This window comes from Sphaeramia orbicularis, chromosome 13 (genome assembly GCF_902148855.1).
Source record: "Sphaeramia orbicularis chromosome 13, fSphaOr1.1, whole genome shotgun sequence".
NCBI classification, from domain to species: domain Eukaryota; kingdom Metazoa; phylum Chordata; class Actinopteri; order Kurtiformes; family Apogonidae; genus Sphaeramia; species Sphaeramia orbicularis.
The window spans coordinates 17,560,526-17,582,895 of record NC_043969.1 but is presented as its reverse complement, the minus strand read 5'-3'; the positions used below and the strand labels follow the sequence as shown (position 1 = coordinate 17,582,895).

Here is a 22,370-nt window from a genome sequence, read left to right as displayed (position 1 = left end):
TAATAGAATAGAACAGAAGCTCAACACACCCTGAAGTTACAGGACATCAATGACTTTCCAAGGTGCTCACTGAGAACAGTGCACATGTCACTGATCTATGGTTCAAGTCTTTGACTCTATATTGATTGAATACCAGTGAGAATGACTGGAAGAAGAAAATGGAAGAAGGAATGTAATATACATCACTAAAAGCTGTTTTTAATCAGTGCACAAGTATTTTAGGGTGGATTTTCCCTTTCAGAGGCAGCTGGTGTCTCTGTATCTACCTCCATGGGCTGAGCAGATGTGTTCAGTGTAGAGTCTGTGTGACATTCAAAACCAGGTGTTACTGGTGGACGTAGGCCACGCCTCAGCCTTTTCTCCACTGTCGTGGATGTGCTCTGCTCGCCGTCGCCTTGGCCATTCACCCTGTTCCTCCAACTAGTTCCTCTCAGTCACTTGATACGATGGCGGACTAGTGAAGACTCGTCTGTGATCTCGCCTGAGCGGTGTCTGCGTCGGAGGGGCAGGACCAGCAGCAGCAGCAGGATGATGAGGACCATGGCGCAGATCGCCATCAGGGCATAGGAGACGACCCACATCACAGACTCCTTGAACATCCGGTTGGAGCAGTCAGCTGCGACGTCTGCCGCTGAGAAGGGTCCGTCGACCTCTGACAGAGCCACCCCACCACTCACTGTAGAATAACACACATCTCACTCACTTTGTACATGTCACATGTAAGCCATTTTCTGTATTCAGTGGTTACAGCAACAGTGGGAACAGCTCAGCTTCCTGTTTCTAGATTTTACCAGCCATTCTAGGGATTACAAACAGGCCACTCTACTGTCACAAGCCTGCATCCTTAACCTTCAGCCTACACCTGATCCAAGTTTGTTGACTTAATACAGAACAAAAGTAATCTTTGTACTTAAAGATGAGAGTCGGCAGCGCTGAAGTTCATATTTGCACAGGACTTCAGGGAAGTGCCAATATTCAAGGTTTAACCTTTACCGTTTTGAAAGAATGTCATACTGTGGCCTTCTGAGATCAGTCAACCTCAGAGTTTTAATAAGCAGCACACTGCCCGGGTTACTTATCTGAGAGTTATTAATTAATCTGAGACAGTTTGTGGATTTAAAGGTATGCTGTGTATATGTGTCTAGGAGAACCTATGGAGGCCCTGGTTTGAGTGTTCAGTGTATTTACTGTTCCTACACAGATATAAAGGGCTCATTCTCAAGCCATAAATAAATGACTGTTATTTTCAGATGGATACACACAAATGTAAACATAAAACCGGAATATTATATTCAATTTCTGCAAATAGATTCCTTTAAAAACTGTACACATCACACATTTAAAACGTGGCAAGTCCAATCGTCTTGCATGTATGTACTGTTTTCTGTCTTTTCTCTGTTAATACAGTGATAGCCACAGGTATAAAAGGACAACTTTCAGTGTTGTTTGTGTTAAATGTGCTCCTGGTTGACCAAACTCTCACCTGCACAGCTGCTGAGTGCAAAGCCCACTCTGCGCTGGGCACGGTCAAACACCACATAGAAGCCTTCCATAACAGTGGCCCCGATAACCAGACCATTAGCAGATGAAGACACTCCAAAACGAAAGCAATCTAGCATGCCGTCCACATCTTTGATTGGCTGGATGTACAGCTGCAGGATGACACAAAGTGACAGAGACAAATGAGGAACAATGTGTGTTTGTGTCTCTTCAGGGATGACTTGTTTTTGTGTTTCGGTGCTCAGGTACCTGCGGCAGGATGGTGATGCGGAAGGACTGGCTGGTGTTTGTGGCCCTTAGATAAATGGACAATTTAGGAAAAAACCTCCAAGGGGTCTCTCCTTTCATCCAGCATGCAAGCTTTGTGCCATCCCAGAAACCTGAAGAAAAATCCTGGATCTGAAATAAAGACAAAGAAAAAAAAAAACATCTGAGCACTAGACAAACAAACAGTGAGACAGAATACAAGGCAAATAACTAAAAGACAAGGTCAGCACCAAAACTGGTTTTGTTTTTCGTTCACCCCATTTGGGATTAATCTGCAAAGATGTGTACATTAATTGAAAAAATTGCTTCCATGATCGAAATTAACCTTGTGTATTGTTAGCATGCAGAATCAAAGGTGAAAATATGTTTAAGAGAGTGAAATAACATGGGGCTTCACACACAAAAAAAGCTCCTGATCCTTTTTTTCTTTTTTTTAAAATCCTATGATACAATGCCCTTGAACAGTGAGTGTGTGCTGTTCTCCTCTGCATCTCTTTACTGTCAGAAATGTTTCATCATGGTTTGTGGAAAGACAGTACCAGAGAGCTGCGTGTGATGGCCTCCACCACCGCATTGAAGACATTGACAGGAAGTCGCAGCATTGTCGTCCCACTGTCAACTATTGCTTTATCCATGTTATACTGAAAGAAAGTGAGAAGGAGTGAAGTAAGGTAAGATTTTCTCATTTTAGGAGATGCCTATAAAAGACCTTGAGCAGACAAGCAGCACAAATTGAGTATATTCTGTCATGAGGTGAACAAAAATTACACATCTTGCCTACCCATCATAGGAAATGTCTCTTTCCAGTCTGTGGAAAGCTGTAGTTTTTACCTGCTAAGTCCAGAACAATAAACAAAGTACTAAGAAGAGATTAAAGGGGCTATATGTTGTATTTCTATTTTAAATATTAACAAATTAAATATTAAATTTATCATTAGATTGTTCAGATTGAAGAGCTCTGAAGTTGTGCCAAAGATGTTCTGGATAATAGAGATATGAACTCAATCCATTTACTCTGACAGATGAAGATTAATGTGACCACTAGACGGACTATTGAGTCAATAGTTAGGGTCAAAGAAAGTAACAAAATGATAAAAAAAAGTACAGTTTTTGCTTTCTCCACTGAACACAGCTCTAAATGGAAAAAAGGAGTCTGAAGCTGAAATCACTTAGGGCTTATGAAGGCATAAAGTTATTATGTGATGTTATTATCTTTGCTAAGTAGCTACTTGTTGATCCACGGTTCAGACTAAACTGACAGTTCTGACCTTGTTTGGACAATTCCAAATAGATCTTTAGTTTCTGACAACAAAAATAATATGGAAAACAAAGGTAATTTGTGGTGTTTTCTGTCTGAAACAAACCTATAATGTAAACTATCAGCTGATGCAGCACATGAAAATTGTAAATTCATTCATTTTCTGAACACGCTTTATCCTCACTAGGGTCACGGGGGTCGCTGGAGCCTATCCCAGGTACTTATGGGCGAAGGTGGGGTACATCCTGGACATGTTGCCAGTTCATCGCAGCGCTGACATACAAACAATTACTCTCACGTTCACACCTATGGGCAATTTAGATTAACCAATTAACCTATCAGTGCATGTCTTTGGGTGGTGGGAGAAAGCCGGAGTACCCGGAGAGAACCCATGTAGACCCACACAGAAAGGTCCCACTCCCATCAACTGGTGTTGGAATTGAACCCAGGACCTTCTTGCTATGAGTGCTATCCACTGCACCACCACCCGAAAATTGTAAAACACAATGTTATTTTAAGGGACTGTCCAAGTAACTGACTGACTTTGTTTAATGATGATGATAACATTATACAGATATGTGAGCACAATGAGCTTTATACTTTATTCAGTGAATGACACAGACTTTAGATACATTGATTTCTTGGTGGTTTTGGTAGCCATAATAGTTCAGAGCATTGGAATATCAATTCTTCCTATAACCCCTTTAAAGGCTGTGTTGATAACATCTGACAATTACAAGACAGATTCAACAATATTAAATATGAGTATACAACCACATGAGCAGAAGGTCATAAGAAGCTGTAGAAAAACTACAATTTCCAGATATTAAAGTAAGGCTCCAAGTAAGTGTAACATAGCCTAAACTGTGGCATGCCTTTAATAATAACAAACTGTATATGGGGTGTCTGAATTTTAAACAAATCATCTCTCATTCAAGTAGTTCAGGTAAATCTAGGGCTGAGTAGCATGTAGAGGTGGGTTTTATGTAGAATTATGATCATCACAGTAACACAGTAACCAAGAGCTAAGTATAATATATAAATATAACAAGAAGGATAAATCAAATTAAATCAATGTTTGTGGACATTAAATTCACTTAATCATGAATTCATTCATTAATTTGACATCTAAGGAATCCCTGATACCAGAAAATCTGACTTAAGCTCAAAGATACCCACTAACCAACTAACTAGTGCTGAAGTATTCACATTTGTAGATTAGTTAGCAAGATTAAAAAGGATACAAAAATCTGGATCTAATAAGCAGCAGGATAATACTTGTTTTATGTGCATTGTCTCATTGGACATAATTTATTTTTTGCTCTATCACTCCTTGCCTTGCAGTCAGAACAACTCGCCAAACATGATCCTCCAGTATTTAGTTTCCTGGCTGTTAAGTATATTTACTTGTATACTAAATTCTTCTAAACCAGGAAGTAATTCTGCTCAATGTCAACAAACTCACATATTCAAATTATACTAATCATGTAAAACAGCTCACATACTAGCTCATTCTGGCCCCTCGAAGTTTGGACATTGCTGGTTAACAGCTGGTTAGATGGAATTCATGACTGACACAGAGTATACGTAGATTTTCAGGTTAACGTGTTGCAGATTGTATAAAATATTGTTCTGATAATGCTTGGTGTCACAGTAACTTGGACTAGGAATTCAGTACATATTTGCATGAGAGTTTTCAGTGGAGCTTAATGTTAAATGTTTACCTCTCTGCAATCCAGATCTAGATTTTGGTCTCCAACCTCCAGCTTCAAAACCTCTACATTGTAGTACCACTCCTCTATAACAGGGGTGTACCACACTGATCCACGATACAGAGTTGGCTCAACACCCCCCATGATCTGAGGAAAGAAGAAAAAAAAAACAAAAAAACACATTTACTTCAAAATCTAACAAGGATATGCCCAAAAGTGCAACCCTTCACATTCTGGCATTCAGGGCAGTTAACTACACAGACACACACTACCTGCCAGTTTATCCATCTGTCTCTATCAGTAGGTCACATGATGGGGAGACATTGAATGAGCCACAGAGGCCTTGTGTATAACAGTGACAGACCTGGTCTCAGCAGGATACTATCTTAGCTTAATTAGCTCCAGCACTCCAACTAGCCTGAGCCTCCAATAGGCAAACCACAATGAAAAGGAGGATATCAGCTATTATGTTTCTAAAATGCACTAAGCTGTGCTATCTGATTTCCTTAGTCTGCTCAACCCCAACCACACCATCCTCTCTAAGTGAAGAACAGAATTAACACCATGAAAGTACCAACTCTGAAAGCATATTCAACACAGAAAGAGATTTATAAAAAGAGACACAGATTTCACACAAAGATGGAATATACAGCTTAATGAAAAAACACTCCGTTCATATGCCGAAAGGACATGACTAGTTTACTTTATGAAGTTCTTCAAGCTTGAGAAAAATCACTCTTGCCTTTGAGCAAACATTACAATCAAACCATTTTCATGTGTTTAATCGGGCTCCTCCAGGAAACCCCTCCTAAACACTCACAAGACTTCCACCCGCGGGGTCTGCTGTGTTGCTGGCAGACAGTCCAGCACCGCACATCTGGAGGGAGAAGATGTCAGGAATTTCCAGCTGCTTCACCATAGAGTTGAAGAAGGGCTCCACCGAGGAGTCTGGCTGATTGAGAGAAAAGACAAATAACCATTTGTTCATGTTAATGGTTTGGAGCAGTGAGTTTTAACAGTTTAGTAATTTCTTTTTTTTTTTTTTTTTTTTTATAAATACTGTGAGTATAAAACAAGTTCATAAAAGTAAATTAAGGAATTAAACATGTAAAATGTTTAAAGGGAGTTCCAGTAAAATAGAATAAACTTTATTGTCATTGTACTCCATGTTACAATGAAATTGTGCAGGCCTCCCCCCCAGTGCAATTCAGCATAAACAAGATAAAAACACAATAGTATATAAATAAGACTTAAAAAAATATAGTGATAATAAAATCTCAAAATAAATATTTAGACAAGACAGTTAAAACTTAAAAGCTTTAAAAGTTTAAAAAAAAAAAAAAAAAAAAGTAGTACCCCAAGTTTACTTATTTAAAAGCCTTATAGCCCAGGGATAAAAAAGTGTCTCTGAGCCGGTTTGTTCGGCTCCCCAGAACTCGATACCTCCTCCCTGAGGGTAGGGGGTTGAAGAGGCAAAATAGTAAAAAATATTTATTCAGTGACACAACACAGGACAACAATAGAGAACTTGACAATATTAAGTTAATATAACATCAGTTTACAAAAAGAAGCAACAAAAACATACAAAATAAATAACAGATGCTGGATGTGAGTGATCTGTATTCATAAAAAGTTCTGTTGCGTGTTGCTGTCTGTCTTGATTCAGGGAAAATAACTATACACTTAACATCAGTATCACAATCTGTTGTGCTAGAGTTGAACAATGACACTTTGTTGTTAGTTCCACAAATGCTGAGTTGACTGACGGCAGACCTTTGAAGTGTGACTAAAGCAGGTTTCATAAAGTTACCTGATAATAAGAAGTTTGATGTGGCTAAAAAACCCACAATTTACACAAACATAATCTTACAAGTTTCTGAGAGCACCAAGAAGACTGACAGTGACAATTACAAATTAAACTGTACTTAAATAATTATGTGTATGTATGGTGTGTTTAGGTAACTTTTAAAAGTATGGAACAGTGATACGCTGTCCTACTGAAGGACGCCCTCACTCGTGTTTTGCTCTGGTAGGTTTTCGTGTCAGCGCTGTTATCATGTCACGCATGACAAACAGCCATTAGGCAGGTTGAACCTGAATAGTCAGGACACAACAGCAGTACAAAGTGGTCAGTGTGACATTTGATCCCAAAGGTTGCTGTAATCAACCCTGAATGAAAGACTGTACTGTCACAGTTTAAGCTTATGTAATTCTTCCCCCATCTAGACTAAGGCTGGGTTAACCAACAAGCACTGATTGTTAAAACCAAATAATAGTTTAACCTAAATTTACATTGCACCAGAAAAAATGAAGCTGGCATACCATGAATATAGATTACATTTAAACCTCTTTGCTTGTTTTTTTTTTTTTTTTTACACTGAACATAGATTACATATTATTAAAGTTCAACCAAAATTTTAAACTCCATTTTTTTAAACAAGCTGTCATTTGGATATGGACTGATCATAATAAAGTTCCTTGATGTAAGTTAAGGGACAGCCTCAATTCACCTGAGGTTTATGATGCTGCCAAATTTCTCTCAAGATACTGGTTTAGAGAAAAAACTGTCCAACAGATGAACAGTAAAACTGGACCAACTGTAAAACAAGGCTAAAACAGTGCAATTTTTTGTTTAAATAATATTTTATCAAACAAAGATTAACTATTGCATGAAATTCCTTTCCTTAACACTATTTGACAAACCAGAGCAGTACAAAAGTGTTATAGTCAGAAAACTTTATAAGGCAATGGCATTACACCCTTCGGTAATGGAAATAAATCATAAACAAGAAACCTTTTCTGTTGTCATGTGAAATGTCCATGACTACACCCAGATAAGAGCCTCAGTCAGTAAGAAGACAATAAAATTTGATAATATCAAGGAAATTATGCATTCCCTCTATGCCTCCTACAAGAATATGTTGTCATGTAAGAATTATGTAACACAATATGCTCTGCCAAAAAATACTCTGCCTTTTTTTTTTGTTTAGTTTTTATGCAGCAGAAAAAGGTTGAGTTGGTGTACGTTATAGTCATAAATACCGGTATACAAATCAGATCCAAATGAAATAAGTTTAATTGTATAGTATATAATACAATCTGATCTGCTGTCTCTACTCATCGTAGTGTTAATGGATAACTTACCCGTGCTAGTTTCGGGTAGGCCAGTCCCAGGATGCCCTGCCAGTTGATCCCAGGAAGGAAGAAGCCCTCTGATGACAAGATGGCTGCTATGTTGATGCTGATGGTCCCATTTGGGCCTTTAAGGATGGAGATTTGGTCAACTCCCAATTCACCTTCCCAGTTTCCCTGGGTGTACCTGACACTCACATCTATGCCAGTGGACACATAAGTACTGGAGCTAAAAAGAAAGGCAGAAACAAAAATGAAAATGTAAGTGTGTTGTCCATGGTGGATAATTCTTAAAAAAGTATTTGAATGAAGAGCAGAATTACTTTTACCCTGATTTCTGTCTCTGACTGTGAATTTTAAGGTGTGTAATAGTTTATTGTATCCAGTGTGCAATGTTTTGTTTTTTTTTTGTTTTCATTGTCAATTTATTTTTCTTATTCATTATCTATATTATAAAAGGGAAGTGGACTTGTCTGTCTCGGGCGTCACACAAAATCCAGAAAGAGCTGACTGCTGCAGTTTGGCATACTTATGTATTTTTGCTCAAGAAAGAGACTAGTGAAAATGGCAAGTTGATGGGAACAATATTTTGGGAGATATTAGTCATTTTGGAATACAATAGCCTTACAATCACATTGCTATGCCCAGAATCATAGACTCATATGAGGTATGTCAGAAAAGTTCCAGGACTGGTGTCACAACAGATATATTTCAACTACAAACTCCAAGATTTCCCCTAAAAGTAATCCCCCTGGGGTATATAACTGTGATCTCAGTTCTCTGCAGCCACTGAACTTTTTTTCACATGCTTTTATAAAACTGCGGAACGATGACCTGAAGGATCGACGCATGCAGGTGTCAGGACATCCTTGAGCATCTTAGAAACAAAACCAGACTTGCTGGAGAGAGTCATCAACAGTGATGAGTCATGGATCTTCAAATACGACCTGGAGACCAAACGCCAAAGCCTTCAGTGGAAGAGTCCGACATTGCCAAAGCCGAAGAAAGCAAGACAGTCGAAGTCCAAAGTCAAAGTCACGATCACATTCTTCGATGTGACGGGCATTGTCCACTGCAAGCTCTTGCCACAGGGCCAGATGATCAACCAGCATATCTAAAAAGAGATCCTGTGGCATTTGCTTTGTTCAGTGCGCGAGAAAAGGTTAGAGTTGTGGCAGGACAACTTGTGGCTGCTTTCCCATGACAACGCACCTGCTCACAATGTCCTGAGCATCTGACAGTTCCTGGACGAGAAGAACATCGCTGTGCTGGAGCAACCTCCCTACTCACCCAACCTGGCTCCATGTGAATTTTTTCCTCTTCCCCAAGCTGAAGGAGGTCATCATGGGGACCCGTTTCAAAGACGTGGACAACATCAAGATGGCTGTGATGACGGAGCTGCAGAGGATCCCGGAGGAATCCTTCCAGGAGTGTATGTAGGCATGGCAGAGAAGGCTGGGAAAGTGTGTTAGACTCCAGGGGGATTACTTTGAAGGGGAAAACTTGTAGTTTGTACTTTGGATTTCAAATATATCTTTTGTGGTACCAGTCCTGGAACTTTTCTGACACACCTCGGAGAATTGACATGCCAGTTAAGAGGTTATTCAACTAAAAATGCCAGTGGAATTTAACTAGAAAGTAAAGAAAGTAAAGGACTGAAGTGTATCAGAGGATCTAGAACCCGAGGGGAAGCATGGGTCAACGAGCTAGTTATTATTATTATTATTAAAATTAGTACTACTTTATTATTACTGTGCTGTTATTTGTTGTTTTTACTATTACTTTACAATGTGCAACTGCCTGTTTTTTCACCACTGTTTTTCATAGTTATTGTATTACTATTTTCTTACATTTCTTATATAATATTTCTTACATTGTATATTTGGTGTTGTGCTCCTATTGAACCCTCAATTTCCTGAGGGCTCTGTCCAACAGATCAAAAAAGTTCAATCTAATCTAATCTAATCTAATCTAATCTAATCTAATCTGTAATAAAAGAGCTTCCTCCAAAGACAAATGGAAAACATAGGGAATTCTGATAAGACTATTGTAAGTTAAACTTTGTAAAACTAGAATATCGTGCTAACAGTAATTCTTGGAACAGGAGTGTGGAGTGGATTACAGGTGTGTCTCAGCCACTCACAGTGCAGGGTTGAAGTAGTGAGTAATGAAAGGGTGTGGCGCTGCAGCCACTGCAAAGTTACTGCTGCCTGTATCCACCAGGATATTCATCTGAAAAACAAACAACTGCGTCACTTACCAGCTTTAAACCAATGTCACCTTTGTCTAAAAAGCACCTGAGTCACAGGGTTAAAAAAAGAAGAAATAGCTGTGGAAATGTGATAAACTGATAAGCAGACTAAAGTTCAACCAAGACGGTAAAACTATTATTAATAAGAAGATGACAACATAGTATTAAAGTGGTGGAAATAGTCACCTTTAGAAAGAGAAAAAGCATTAAATGTGTTCTGCACATCCACATTAAACATCAGATCAGTCACTGGGTACTTAAAATAGGGACTGACTGATGTCTTTTTCTGAGCTTAAACTGATAACAATTGTTAGAAATCAAGACAGGTAATTTCATTATATATACTGTATTTACAGTAAAAATGGAAATCTTTGTGTCAAAATTTAAGAACTCCAACAAAAAAAACATCATTGAAATGTCTTTTATCTGGTTGTCAAATCAATCAAAGAAAGTACATTTTAACATATTTTAAGTATACTTATTTTCAACTTTCACAATGAAATACAGGAATTTTAAAATTATGTAGTAGTAAATAAAAACATGCTATTTTCTTGTTTCAGTGTTGAAAGGCTATTATTAATTTCAGGTGCAACAATTAGCCTGCACATTTGTCTAGGGCAGATAAAATGCCATGTTGCGCCAATAAATCTAGAAAAGTGACTTCCTTGAGTGGGCATTGTTTTTTCAAGAGTTTATAATGAAAATAGCTGCAGAGTGGGTGATCTTGTTTCTTTCTCATCTCTGTTGAGAGCTGTACATGCAGATTAAGCATGACAATTAACTTTAGGCTCTGTTGTCATCTAATAACTGCTAATAAATACTAACAATTTGTTCAGGAGCTGGTAAATTTGGACTTTTTCCCAATTAACAGACTGGGTGAGAAAAAACAAAACAAAAAAACAAACATTAATGTTGAATCCTGTCATGATGTTATCATATGCTGTGACACACAGAAGAAGCAAATTTTAACACTAATTAATTTTTTTGGACATCAGATTAAAAAATACCCATCCTGATAATCATTAAAATGTGGATATCAGATCCAATAAATGGCCTAACCCTTATTTACAGTTTATTATACAATTACTGATTCTATTTAGGTGTAAAAAGCTTTGCAAATGAGCAAAACATTTTAATACCTCTCTCATTTAATTGCTCCCTAATGTGTGATCTATGAGTCAAACATGATGGCCTCTAGCTACTAACATGAGTGTATGACCCGTCCGGCCATCCTGCGATGTGTCATGTGCACAGTAGGGACCGGCGAACAGCAGTTGAGATAATGTTGTCTCGGAGGCATGAAGTCAACGAGCAGGAACTAATTATCCAGTGGACTCCTGTCACCTCCACTACTGAGCAGTGGACACATTAACACTCACTAGCAAGCATTCCTCACCATGATGGGGTCATAAACCTAATGCACCACAACCACCTGATGACTCAACTTACAAACATACATGCCAAACTATATGACATTGCATCGCCCTATATGTAAAAATACTCGCTTATCCTACTCACTCATCTAAACTGGAAAAAAACAGTATTATCATTTCTTGAGAAAAACAAGATCAGCAGGAAGTAGTTTATCTAAAAATCCAAAGAATGTGACATAGTCACAAGAAAAACAAATCTACTTCCTTAAAAGAGTTTCTGAGGATTTCATATTGTTCCATTTAAGACTTTTCAAGAGGCATCTCACATCTCGTCGTGCAGGCGCCAGACTTATGATGCGGATGCACTGGATGTAAATACTGAACAGTATTAAGTGATGGCAGGTGTTTTCTGGTAGCGTTTTACAGCAGCTTTGTTTTTTCTAACTTTACACTCAAAGTTCAAAATTTGAGCGTTTTCTTGCATAGGATATACTAGGCTTCAAACTCTAAATGCAATTTGCATCATATTTCACATTTTAAGTGAAGACTTATTGGATTACAAGCTTTTTAGGACCTTCAGAAACTTTGCTCTTCAGCTCTTCTAATTGTTTTAACTAGACTGTTAATGCCTGCACTGAAATATTTTCAGTGATAAACCAAAGATATATACATAAAAAAATTTCCTTAATGCCTAGCATCCTATTGTCACGCTGAAGAAAGCAAGAAATCATTATGAAAGAATACAGTAATTATCAACCTTTTGTTTCAGACCAGTGCACTCAGGCATGGGGAAGTCTGAGCTGGCTTATCATTTCCTGCTGGTTGAACTGGCCCTGGTCCCATCCCTTTGCCACCATGCACATGGCATCAGTCCACTCATACAGGCCTGAACTGGCAAAACAAGCCAGACTGAAAAACACTGGGACCTTGTGGTGGAGGAGGACGGGAAACAGGGCATTTCCTTATCCCCACACTGACGATCTTTTCTAGTCACACTATCCTCCCATAGCGTGGCTGCTGAGCCTCGGGCAAATCTCTTCCCCCGCTGCTGAGGCAGTCTGCAGCCGCCTGCAGTTGAGTGCTCACTCTCTAATTGGCGGTGGCTCCACGGTGGCAATGTGCATCTGCTACCTGTTTGTAACAATTAGCAGATGTGAGACTCTCCAGTCGACACCTCAGCCTGGCTGTGCCACATGCTAACAGATGTGCCAATTAGTGGCTCATTTGAATAGTGCCTCATTTAACACCACGATGCTGTAATCACATCATCATTTAGTCAGAATAATATTGAGAGTATAATTCAACAGTATTGAGTTAGGGAACATTTTGGCACTGCTTGAGCAATCTGTACTGTGGGAGTCCGATCCATGCTGGCATGAATATTAAGCTTTTAGTGTACAGGAGTAGAATAGTGTAAAGGCTGGACTAGCAGGGCAGAAATATGAATGGATCTGAACACCTCCTCTATATTTTTAAACTTTAATGAACATTTTCCATTTTCTATAGAACTACAGGGACTTCTAAGACAAAAAAAGAAGCTGTAGCGTAAAATTTCAACTATGTGGCAACTAACAGTCTGGAGAGTTATTCAGTAACTTTGTTTTCTTACAGATTATTAGTTCTTAATCATTAGGCTAAAGAAATCAGAAACTCTTTTGAAAAGTGGATGTGTTTTTGTTTTTTTTTTATGAAAAATGAAAGTCGATATTGTCTGATTTCTAGCTTCTTAAAGTTTGAGAGCCTGTTAAAGTAAACTCAGTATCTTTGAGTTGCGGACCAAACGTGTTTGAAGTCATCATATTTGGATTAATCAAAAAACATCAGTTTTCACCAGCTTTTTACTTGATTATTTGTTAAGCTTTCCTCAAATTATAACGACAACAAATAAAGTAATTGTAAGTTACTAGCCCTAGATTACAAATATGATTCTGTATGCAAAAATTAGTAAGCAAGTATTAAAAAATATACATATAATAAAATTTAAACACCAAACATGATGGGATACATAAATAAATATTTGTTCAGATAGCCTAATTATTTGGTTACACTTAAATTTCTTATCTCAGGCTGTTGTAAAAAAAACTGTTTAACTGTATAAAACACTTGGAACGGCTCACGAGGCTCAGGCATCTTTAATGATTCTATTATTGATCAACAACTGAGACCATAATGACTCTCATTCTAATTGTTCCATCTACGAAATACAATCACTATGGTCTTATACTACATACATTTTAAAAAAAATAAACAGTGGAAAAGACAAATCATTGAAATCTTCCAGTATAGGGAACTAGTCCTTGTGCACCTAGGTAAATGATGTTTTATCAAATAAGGAAAAACACTCTAAAGAGCAGATTGAAAGAAATGTGAAATGGCAAAACATATTTTACAGGGAATGATTTTGGTCTGTTTGAAAGCTGCTGAATAAAATGACTAAAAAAATAGGAGTACTTTTATCATTTTAATGGTTATTTATATCTACTTGGAAATAATCCTGATAATATTCTTATAATAGCTGTAATAACTTATAAACAATGTGTCAGGTGATGTGGTGTGTATATTCAAATATAAATATATATGTTTACTCGCTTTTAGCACACCCTGAAAACTACTAATGGGGAAGATCCACTGCTGCGAATGATATTAAGCCTTGGGCATTTACCCTGTTGGGCGTCTCATACAATGGCATTGCATTAGGAATGAAAAATAAAATAACATGCCTATTTTACGTTGTAATCATTTGTAAAGTTTCGTGGGAACTTGAGCTTGGCAAGTGGTGTCACAGTATCTTCTGTGGAGTTGACACAGGGCAGTGACATGGCAGGTAGCACTGATAAGCCTCTGTGAGCACTGCCACCCAGGAGTCTTCAAAGCTCTGATCTCTTTAACTTGAGAGGCCCAAGAACAACAGATCCAGCAACTAATGAGATAATTCACCTTTTGTTTAAACTGCATATTAAACACATACTTATGACAAAATGTCACAGCGTAGCCTTAACCGTACAAGCCCTTAAGCAGCATGTATTTTTAATAGTGATGTGAAAACCCTCTTTCCAATCCCTCCAGGACCATTTAGTCATCCTAAATCATTAATATGCTATTGTAAGCCACGCTGTATAACAAGCAGTATAAAATGATAACATTAAATTACACAGGCATCTTTCCCTACAACCGTGGCAAAATAAGCAGCAAATTAAGGCCTTGTACTTCTTTGTTTGGGCTGCTCTTTGCTCCTTGGGAGCCTCATAATCCCTGTCAGCTGCCTGGTAAGAAGCAGTGGTCCTCACAGGCAGCATCATGTGAGTGCATGTGAGTGAAGCTTTAGTCTACCTACAGACCCCAAGGCTTCAACATTTGTACTGACTACTGCATCCCACAGCAATGACACTATCTGGATCTGGTAGTTCCAAGCAGTCTGAGGACTAAACAGCTTGTTTGATCAAAGAATAGATTCATTAAACTACAACGGATACATCTTTAACATACGTGTCATGTTCAACAGTAACTGGGTGCATTTCTTCATCAGCCTTATGCATAGATAGGTTTGATGTTTCAGTTTTGTCCCTAGGATGATGTTAAAAAACACACCCAGGTCACTGTGACACTCATGAAGGTTCCTTCACTTCAGTGGATCACATGGAGGACAGACCAGCCCCTATTCACACATAGCAGGGACAGCAGACCTGTCATCCGTCAGTGAACGCAACACATGACCCTGTGTAAATTCAGTCACCCAAAAAAAAAAAAAAAACAGAAACAGGGAGGGAGGGAATGGAAATAAGTGTCAGGAAAGGAAAGAAAACAGGACAGAAAACGGATGTATTTTAATCAGCAAAAAACAGGTGATAATCATAATAATAATCAAAGCCTATTTAAAAAGTGGTCAGTATTTCTTCAACAGATGGCAAAAAAAAGAGATATAAACCAGACACAAGCACAATGGAAAATACATACCGGTTGACCAGGGGTACCAATTGACATTTCTATGTAGTAGCCTCTTCCAGAGTCTCCTTCCAGGTTATTAACCATGTCCAGAAAGTTGACTTTCCCAGTCGGGTCAGAGGCCAAGGAGAGGCCGCCTCCATCAGACGTTACTCCCCGGAGCGAAGTCACATTCAGAGCCGACGAGGAGACGTTGTACTTCCCTGCGTATATTTTAAGTGGTATAGCAAAGTAACACTCAGACATACCGAAGCACAAACTGTATACAAATGCCCATATCGAAAGCGAAATATTGCGGGCCATGATGCGGCGGTGCTGCGGTGAAAACTGGGAACGTCTGGGAAAAGTCTCCAGCTGCTTGTTCAAACTTTGTTCCTTAAGTTTTCAGTTTGGCCATCATGGAAACGCTTCTACTGTGGTGTCCGCCATCATGGAAACACTCCCATTTAACCGTCAAAAACAGATTAAACATACTGACATCGCTGACTGGTGTGACTGTCACGGAAAACACCCGTCTGTCTGAAGTCCATTTACTTCTACTCAAACTTTCGCCTCCATCCACTTCTGTCAAGTTACGAAGTTATTGACTCAGGACGAAACTTCCGGTTACTAACTTCAAAATAAAAGAGGCGCAAACGGTTGTTAATTGTAATCACAACAAAATAAAAGAGAAGTTTATATCCTGACCATAAAAATATTTTTGACTCTTGTTTTTTTTCTATCATCTTGTATTTTACATTTGAAAGTTTGGGTTATTCCAAATTATCTTTTATTTTGAAGGCAAAGTGGATGTTTCTACTTCCTGTTGGTTTCTTTCTTTTTTCCATCAAACCGTGCTCAACCTCCCATCAAAATTAGGATGGATCTGAACCATAGACTGTAAATAATTTGTGATGTGAACGCGCCGCCTGCAAGACAGAGGAGTATTGTCTACTGTCTGTGTGAGTCGCTTGTGTTCTTGTTAAATTCCACATTGTATTTTTTTTTCTTGTACACACTTACTGAGCAAATTCAATTTCCTGTGAGTTGTTTTAAAATTGTTGTCACAGCAAAGGAAATTTTCGCCATGCTTTATTTACATCAGAAACTTAGTTGAAGGCCACAGAAAGTGGCGTATTAAAAGTATTAAAATTAGTCTTGACATATAGCACATAAATATATATTTTATTCTATTTTCAAGTTTCACTCAATTTATTAATTTATCCTTTTAATCATAAGGCCGTCATTGAAAAACAGAATTGAGACAAAATAGGGGAAATGTCTCTAAGGCTTTTTAGGTTACAGGACCTTCCAATGTCTATTGTATTTGAGCATCAGCCATTATACAAACTGAACATGTTTTGAAATGTTCAGTACTCCACTGTACGTATTATAAACTACTACTGCTACAACTTCTTTGGTGACCATGAATTATTTAGTACATGTTAATCCATTTAAGCCAATTCAAAAAGTTTAAGGATTCTGGAATTCTTGGAAACTTTAATGTCATCCTATATGAGTATATGGCACATGAGAATACTTAAATTAGTTACTTAGGTCCCAGTTAAAAAAAAAAAAAAGGCAATGCCAAGATAAAAACTACAAATCATAATGATAATAAAAGGACCAGTGGCCCTGTATCTCACTGGCATGTTTTGTCAAGACTGAATCACCACTTGAATTTGTGAGGTTGTCAGGTTCTATGTTAGAGTCCTGTGGTCTTGATGCAGGAAGTTAATCTCCCAATAGAAGTGGGTGGAACTTTCACTGGAGGATACCCCAACTAATTAAATTTAAGTCCATGTATGATTTCCTGTCAGTGCTCAGTAGTAACTATTTTGATATTTCTAACCATTTCCATTTTATAAGCCATCAAATTACGGCCCATCATAAGTAAAGGTAATTTTTTTAATACTTAAAAAATTGGTCAAAAATTTCAAAAATGTAAATTTCTGAAAACTGAACAAACTTTGTAGATATTCCCATGGGAACTACATTAAAATGTAAATGAATCAAACCAGTAGTTTCTGAGAAGATGATTGTTGAAATCTAGACATTGGTGACCTTAAATTTGGCCCTTCAAGGTCACTCAAGGTCAAAGGTCATGGACCCAAATGAAAGTCCATTTATATCTTCCTGTCAGTGCTCAATAGTAACTATATTGATATATTTAACCATTTCCCTTTTATAAGCCATTAAAATATGGCCCATTATAAGTGAAGGCATATTTTTAATATTTTTAAAAAATTGTCAAAAATTCAAAAATCTAAATTTCTCTAAACTGTAAACAAAATTTGTAGACGTTGTCCCAAGGAAGCTACATATAAAATTTGAAATGAATCTGATCATTAGCGTCATCAGAAAAGATTTTAGAAGAAATTGCAAACAAAGACAGCAACAAAAACGGCGATGGACACAGTGCCATCACAATAGCTCATGGCCAGCCGGGCGCTAAAAATAGAGTACTGGCTAAACTACTAATTTACTGCATCTAAAACTGAGATAATGCCAGCCTGTTTTAACTAGCCTAACTTGCTGTGGAAATAACTGCAGGTCAATATGACAACATAAAATGTCACCATATGCTAATTTAAACACATTTTATTCCATCTTTACTGTTGCTGTAACTAATAATAACGAAGCTTTTTTGGTCATTATAGTTACATTTGCCACATTTGAAGTTTAAGAAGGAGGTCTAACATCTCAGTGGTAACACAAGATCGATGTCACAGGTCTTCTCCATGCTGCCTGTTTCACACAGAGAAACCCACTGTCCTGCTCTTGAGTTCCTTGTGTCCATATTTACACTGTCACATGTTTTCCTCCTCTCCCCCTATTTCTCCCCATCTCTGTTGTTCATTGAAGTTAATCACTATAGTTACAATAACATGAGTAATGTGGAGAAAAGCTGTGACCACAAAATTTCTTCTTTCCGGTGTATCGCTTGTCATGCATTGGGTCTTGTGAATGACCCATTTAAGCACAATTCCTGTCTCTTTCTTGTGATTCTGACATAACATTCTGTAGAGGGTAACAACTGGAATGCATTGTTTGATTATCTGTTATTATCCACACTAAACAAGTAAAACTTTATATATGTTTTCTTTTCTATCATATATATATATATATATATATATGTTTGTTTTTTTGTTTTTTTTACCTGTGACCTCCTTTAAGATACTGAGCAATTAGAAGCTCATTATGTTTTATAAAATGTACGGAGATGCAAATGTAGTAAAAACAATAATGAATATACAGATATTTCTTTTCAGTTTAATATTTCTGACAGGTTAATTTATTTTAACTCACAGTTTTACTTCCAATCATTAGCTTTGGTTATCTTTAAATGTTGGATTATGTTGATTGTATTTTTCATATACATTGTAGTTTCCTTCTGCAGTTTTATTGGTGGCCACTGCAAGGCACTGTACACCACTTGTGTGTCTTTAATCCACTGTGAGGCTGATGTACCTGTGGCATCGCCTCTGCTTGAGCAAATTAGGCAGCTTAGGAGCGCCAGTGGTCCTACATTTGGCAGTGCAAAGCTCCTTTGCTGGGACATTGGAACTTAATCCTCACAGCTCTGATCATTACAGCTGATGAGACAGAAAGAGAACGCTCTGCAGTGTCTCATATCCTCCCACTTCTTCTTCACCCCAACAATATGCCTAATCACAAGTGTAAGATCCAGATCATTAGAGTTTTTAACTCTGTGGTAATATTGTTAAGGATCAGACTTGTGTCATTCAACACTAGCTGTGTGGAATTATCGTGAAGCGGTGTAACATTGTATCCCCTGACTATTTCTCTGCTGCTAATAATGAAGAATGATCCTTAATTTATCTGATTAACACAGTAACTCACTGCAAAACCTACTTGTATACAATATGTATTTATTATTTCCAAATGGTTAGATTATCTTAAATCTTAAGCATATATTATTTACATTTTTATATTTAAAACAACTAATTTGCATACTTGCCAACAAAGGCACCGATATCTATTTTTTCATATGTCATGAATTCACACCCATACTAAAATTTACAAGTTACAGTACAAATTAACAAACATGAGTAAATGTTTGATGTTTTTGTCTCTAAAATGACTTTACTTTGCTGTGAGGTCTGAAGTTGGCAGGATTACTTGTTCCCTGACCTCAGCATTTGGCCTTTTTTTTTTTTTTTTTTTTTTTTTTTTTTTTTTTAAAGCACCACGCAGGCCCGTGATAAGCAGCCCCACAGACAGCCCAATCACTGTAAGTCTATAATGCTTATCAGAGATTTGCTGAATCTGTTAGCATTTCTCTGTGATATCAGATGCAGCGTAATTACAGCACAGGCATGACAGGGGTGGGTGAGCTACAAATGGGGATTACAGTTGGGGCAGGTCATAATGATGAGCCTGGCTGCATGTTTCTGAGGCAAATCTCATTTTGATATCTAGCGTAGCATACTGTTTTATTAGCACAGAGGCCAGGGTCAATTAACATTTAATTCAGTACAATTCATATAGTTAAATTAACACAATGTAGCTTCTTTTGTTAATGATGAGGTGATTTAGATGAAAACTTAAAATACGTTTTGTCTTGTTTATTCTATGTTTCCCCCTCTCTGTGTAGCAGGGATTGACATATAGTTAGTCTGTTCTTCATAACAAGCTACTTCCCTGTCTCTTCCTCTGCCAGAACTGTCAGCCTCCTAACAAGGTGTACATATTCACAGCTGCTGCTGCCGGAGAGCTGCCCAAATGAGGAGAGCCTGGATGAGATGAGAGGAATGAGGCAGACAACAGGTGGTGCGAAGGTACATCACTGCTCATTCAGTGGTACCACACTGTATGTTTCCTACCATATAAAAGACAGCTGGTTTTGATTTATTTTGTTTTTTTTTTAGATCAATTACTTGTAACTGTATGGCAACTCTCACTGCTCAGACAGGCAGGAGTATGACTAAGGATGGCTCATGCTAGTCTCACAGGCTGTTCACACCTACACTTCCCCCCGTGGTGGTAGCGTTGCTTCTCTACAGTGTATCTGTATCTGTTTGTTCATTCATAGGGAAAGCATTAGTGACACGTAGATGAGTCATAGAGGCTAGCATCTAAACAGGCCACGGTAGGAGTCAGGAACCCCTGCCACCCTTCTGCTCCTCGCCTGAAGGTACTACACATACTTTCACCAGTCTCTTTAGTTGCTCTGACGCTTACATACACACACATACTGTATGCCATCTGTGTTTGTTCGCATACCGTGGATCCCACCTGATGCTCTAGGTGCCACAGAGCAGATGTTGTTGTAGTGGTGGGCAGGAGAGCAGTGGCAGGTTATGGCTGCCCTCATTATGAAGACTCTCAGTTTGTTAACATAGTTAGCGAGTTCTGTTGGAAGACTGGTGTAACACAGAGCCGGTTCTAATTATTCACTGGAGACCTTCTTGAAGACTGTGGAGGTTTTTTCCATAAGATATCCATAAGAATCTATCCATACCTATTGACCCTGTGAACTGTTTCTACAGTTTCTGATAATTAAAACAACAGACACTTGTGTACTCACAAACTCTACAAACTCAATGATAGAATCTGTATTTGCAGGGATGTTAGAAGACTTTATGACACTGCTTTCATTCCTTTCAATGTTTGATTAATAGTTTACATTCAAGGCTGTTTTTTGTGTTGTATATAACTTGGTGTTATGACGAATTTGCCTAAAGTTTTTCTTAAAATGTTATATTTGTATTAAATAATTAAAAAAAAAAAAAAAAAAAAAAAAAAAAAAAAAAAAAAAAAAATATATATATATATATATATATATATATATATATATATATATATATATGTATATAATAAGGTTAAGGTAATTAGTTCTGACATACTGGTATGATTCATGATAAACACGATTTGCAATGCTTGACATGCTCAGTTGTCTATGATGTTGATGTCTATGATGTTGCAGAAGGCAAGTAAATGTGTACCCCCTTTTATCTCTATTAGACAAAATCAGACTATAACAGTATTTTCACTGGCCTCACAATTCCTTTCAGTTATAATGTCTGTATTATGCATCTTTGAATCTAGAAATCTCCTCACTTCTGAATGCAACATGTCTCAGTAGATAGAATCATAACCCCTGCATTATGGTACACTTCATATATCTAGATTTGTTCAAATACACAGCATTGATAAGCTGTGCCCCTAAAGTGAGATGGCAGACTTGCATATCTTTGCTTAGGCTTTATGAGAATCCTGACATACAGTATCTGATGGTGTTAATTGTAGAGTAGACAGATGGAGCAGGTGTCAGTGAATGTGTCACACTCACCATTTGACTCCCAAAGGTTATATCAGGTTGTATCATCTCCAGGGTAATAGCCAATTAGAAAAGCTGAACTTGGTTTTTTGGACTCATGAGTTGAAAGAGATCAGATACATCACTTCTCTAACAAGCAAATTGCTCTCACAAATGCACTTTTTAAGCTCCTTGTAGTCTAGCATATTCTTGTTATTTTCTCTTATAAACAGCCACTTTTTCTTACACTCTGCTGCCATGTTTCCTTTCTCCCACAGCAGGCAGAGCAGAAATTCCACGTTGAAGTAATATTCTCGTGAAGGCTGGTGCACCGGTTAACCTTGCGGTGTGGTATTGAGTCTCCTTTGCGCTTGACTGTGTCCCTCTGTTCTTACAGCTATCTATCAGTTTCATAGCATGCAATCTGCATCCTTCCAGCCTCCCACTACCCGCCCACCAGTGCTGTATCTGTATCTGCTCTGTGTGTGTGAGGGTGCACATACGGTGCACACAAGTGCATTGTGTTTCTGCAAAAGGCTTGAGAGTGTATATGTTTTCCAGCCCCCTCTGTAATAAAGGAGAGGGGAGCTCCCAGGCAGATAACACCCACCGCAGAGCTACCCAAGCCGGGGTAGAAGAGCACAGAGGGTGCTTGCCCCCTGGCTAGATGCTA

The 22,370-nt window shown here is 38.0% G+C and overlaps 1 protein-coding gene across 1 annotated transcript; it reads right to left on the bottom strand.

The window, feature by feature from the left end:
* Positions 1-10: 10 nt before the first annotated feature.
* On the bottom strand, positions 11-15,997 carry bace2 (beta-secretase 2). The gene is made up of 9 exons (XM_030152801.1): positions 15,448-15,997; positions 10,013-10,101; positions 7,882-8,098; positions 5,558-5,689; positions 4,750-4,884; positions 2,307-2,408; positions 1,750-1,899; positions 1,484-1,652; positions 11-676 (listed from the first exon to the last, which is right to left on the bottom strand). The coding sequence occupies exons 1-9, from the start codon at positions 15,736-15,738 to the stop codon at positions 435-437; spliced, it is 1,527 nt and encodes a 508-aa protein (XP_030008661.1). The 5' UTR covers positions 15,739-15,997; the 3' UTR covers positions 11-434.
* Positions 15,998-22,370: the final 6,373 nt, after the last annotated feature.

Bases quoted from the DNA above. Each gene is read 5' to 3' on its own strand.
- bace2 (XM_030152801.1), bottom strand. From the start codon at position 15,738: ATGGCCCGCAATATTTCGCTTTCGATATGGGCATTTGTATACAGTTTG. The intron at 5,690-7,881 runs GTAAGTTATCCA...TCTCTCAATCAG, and splicing joins CCTACCCGAAACTAGCACGG to CCAGACTCCTCGGTGGAGCC. The intron at 4,885-5,557 runs GTGAGTGTTTAG...TTCTTTCCTCAG, and splicing joins ACCCCGCGGGTGGAAGTCTT to ATCATGGGGGGTGTTGAGCC.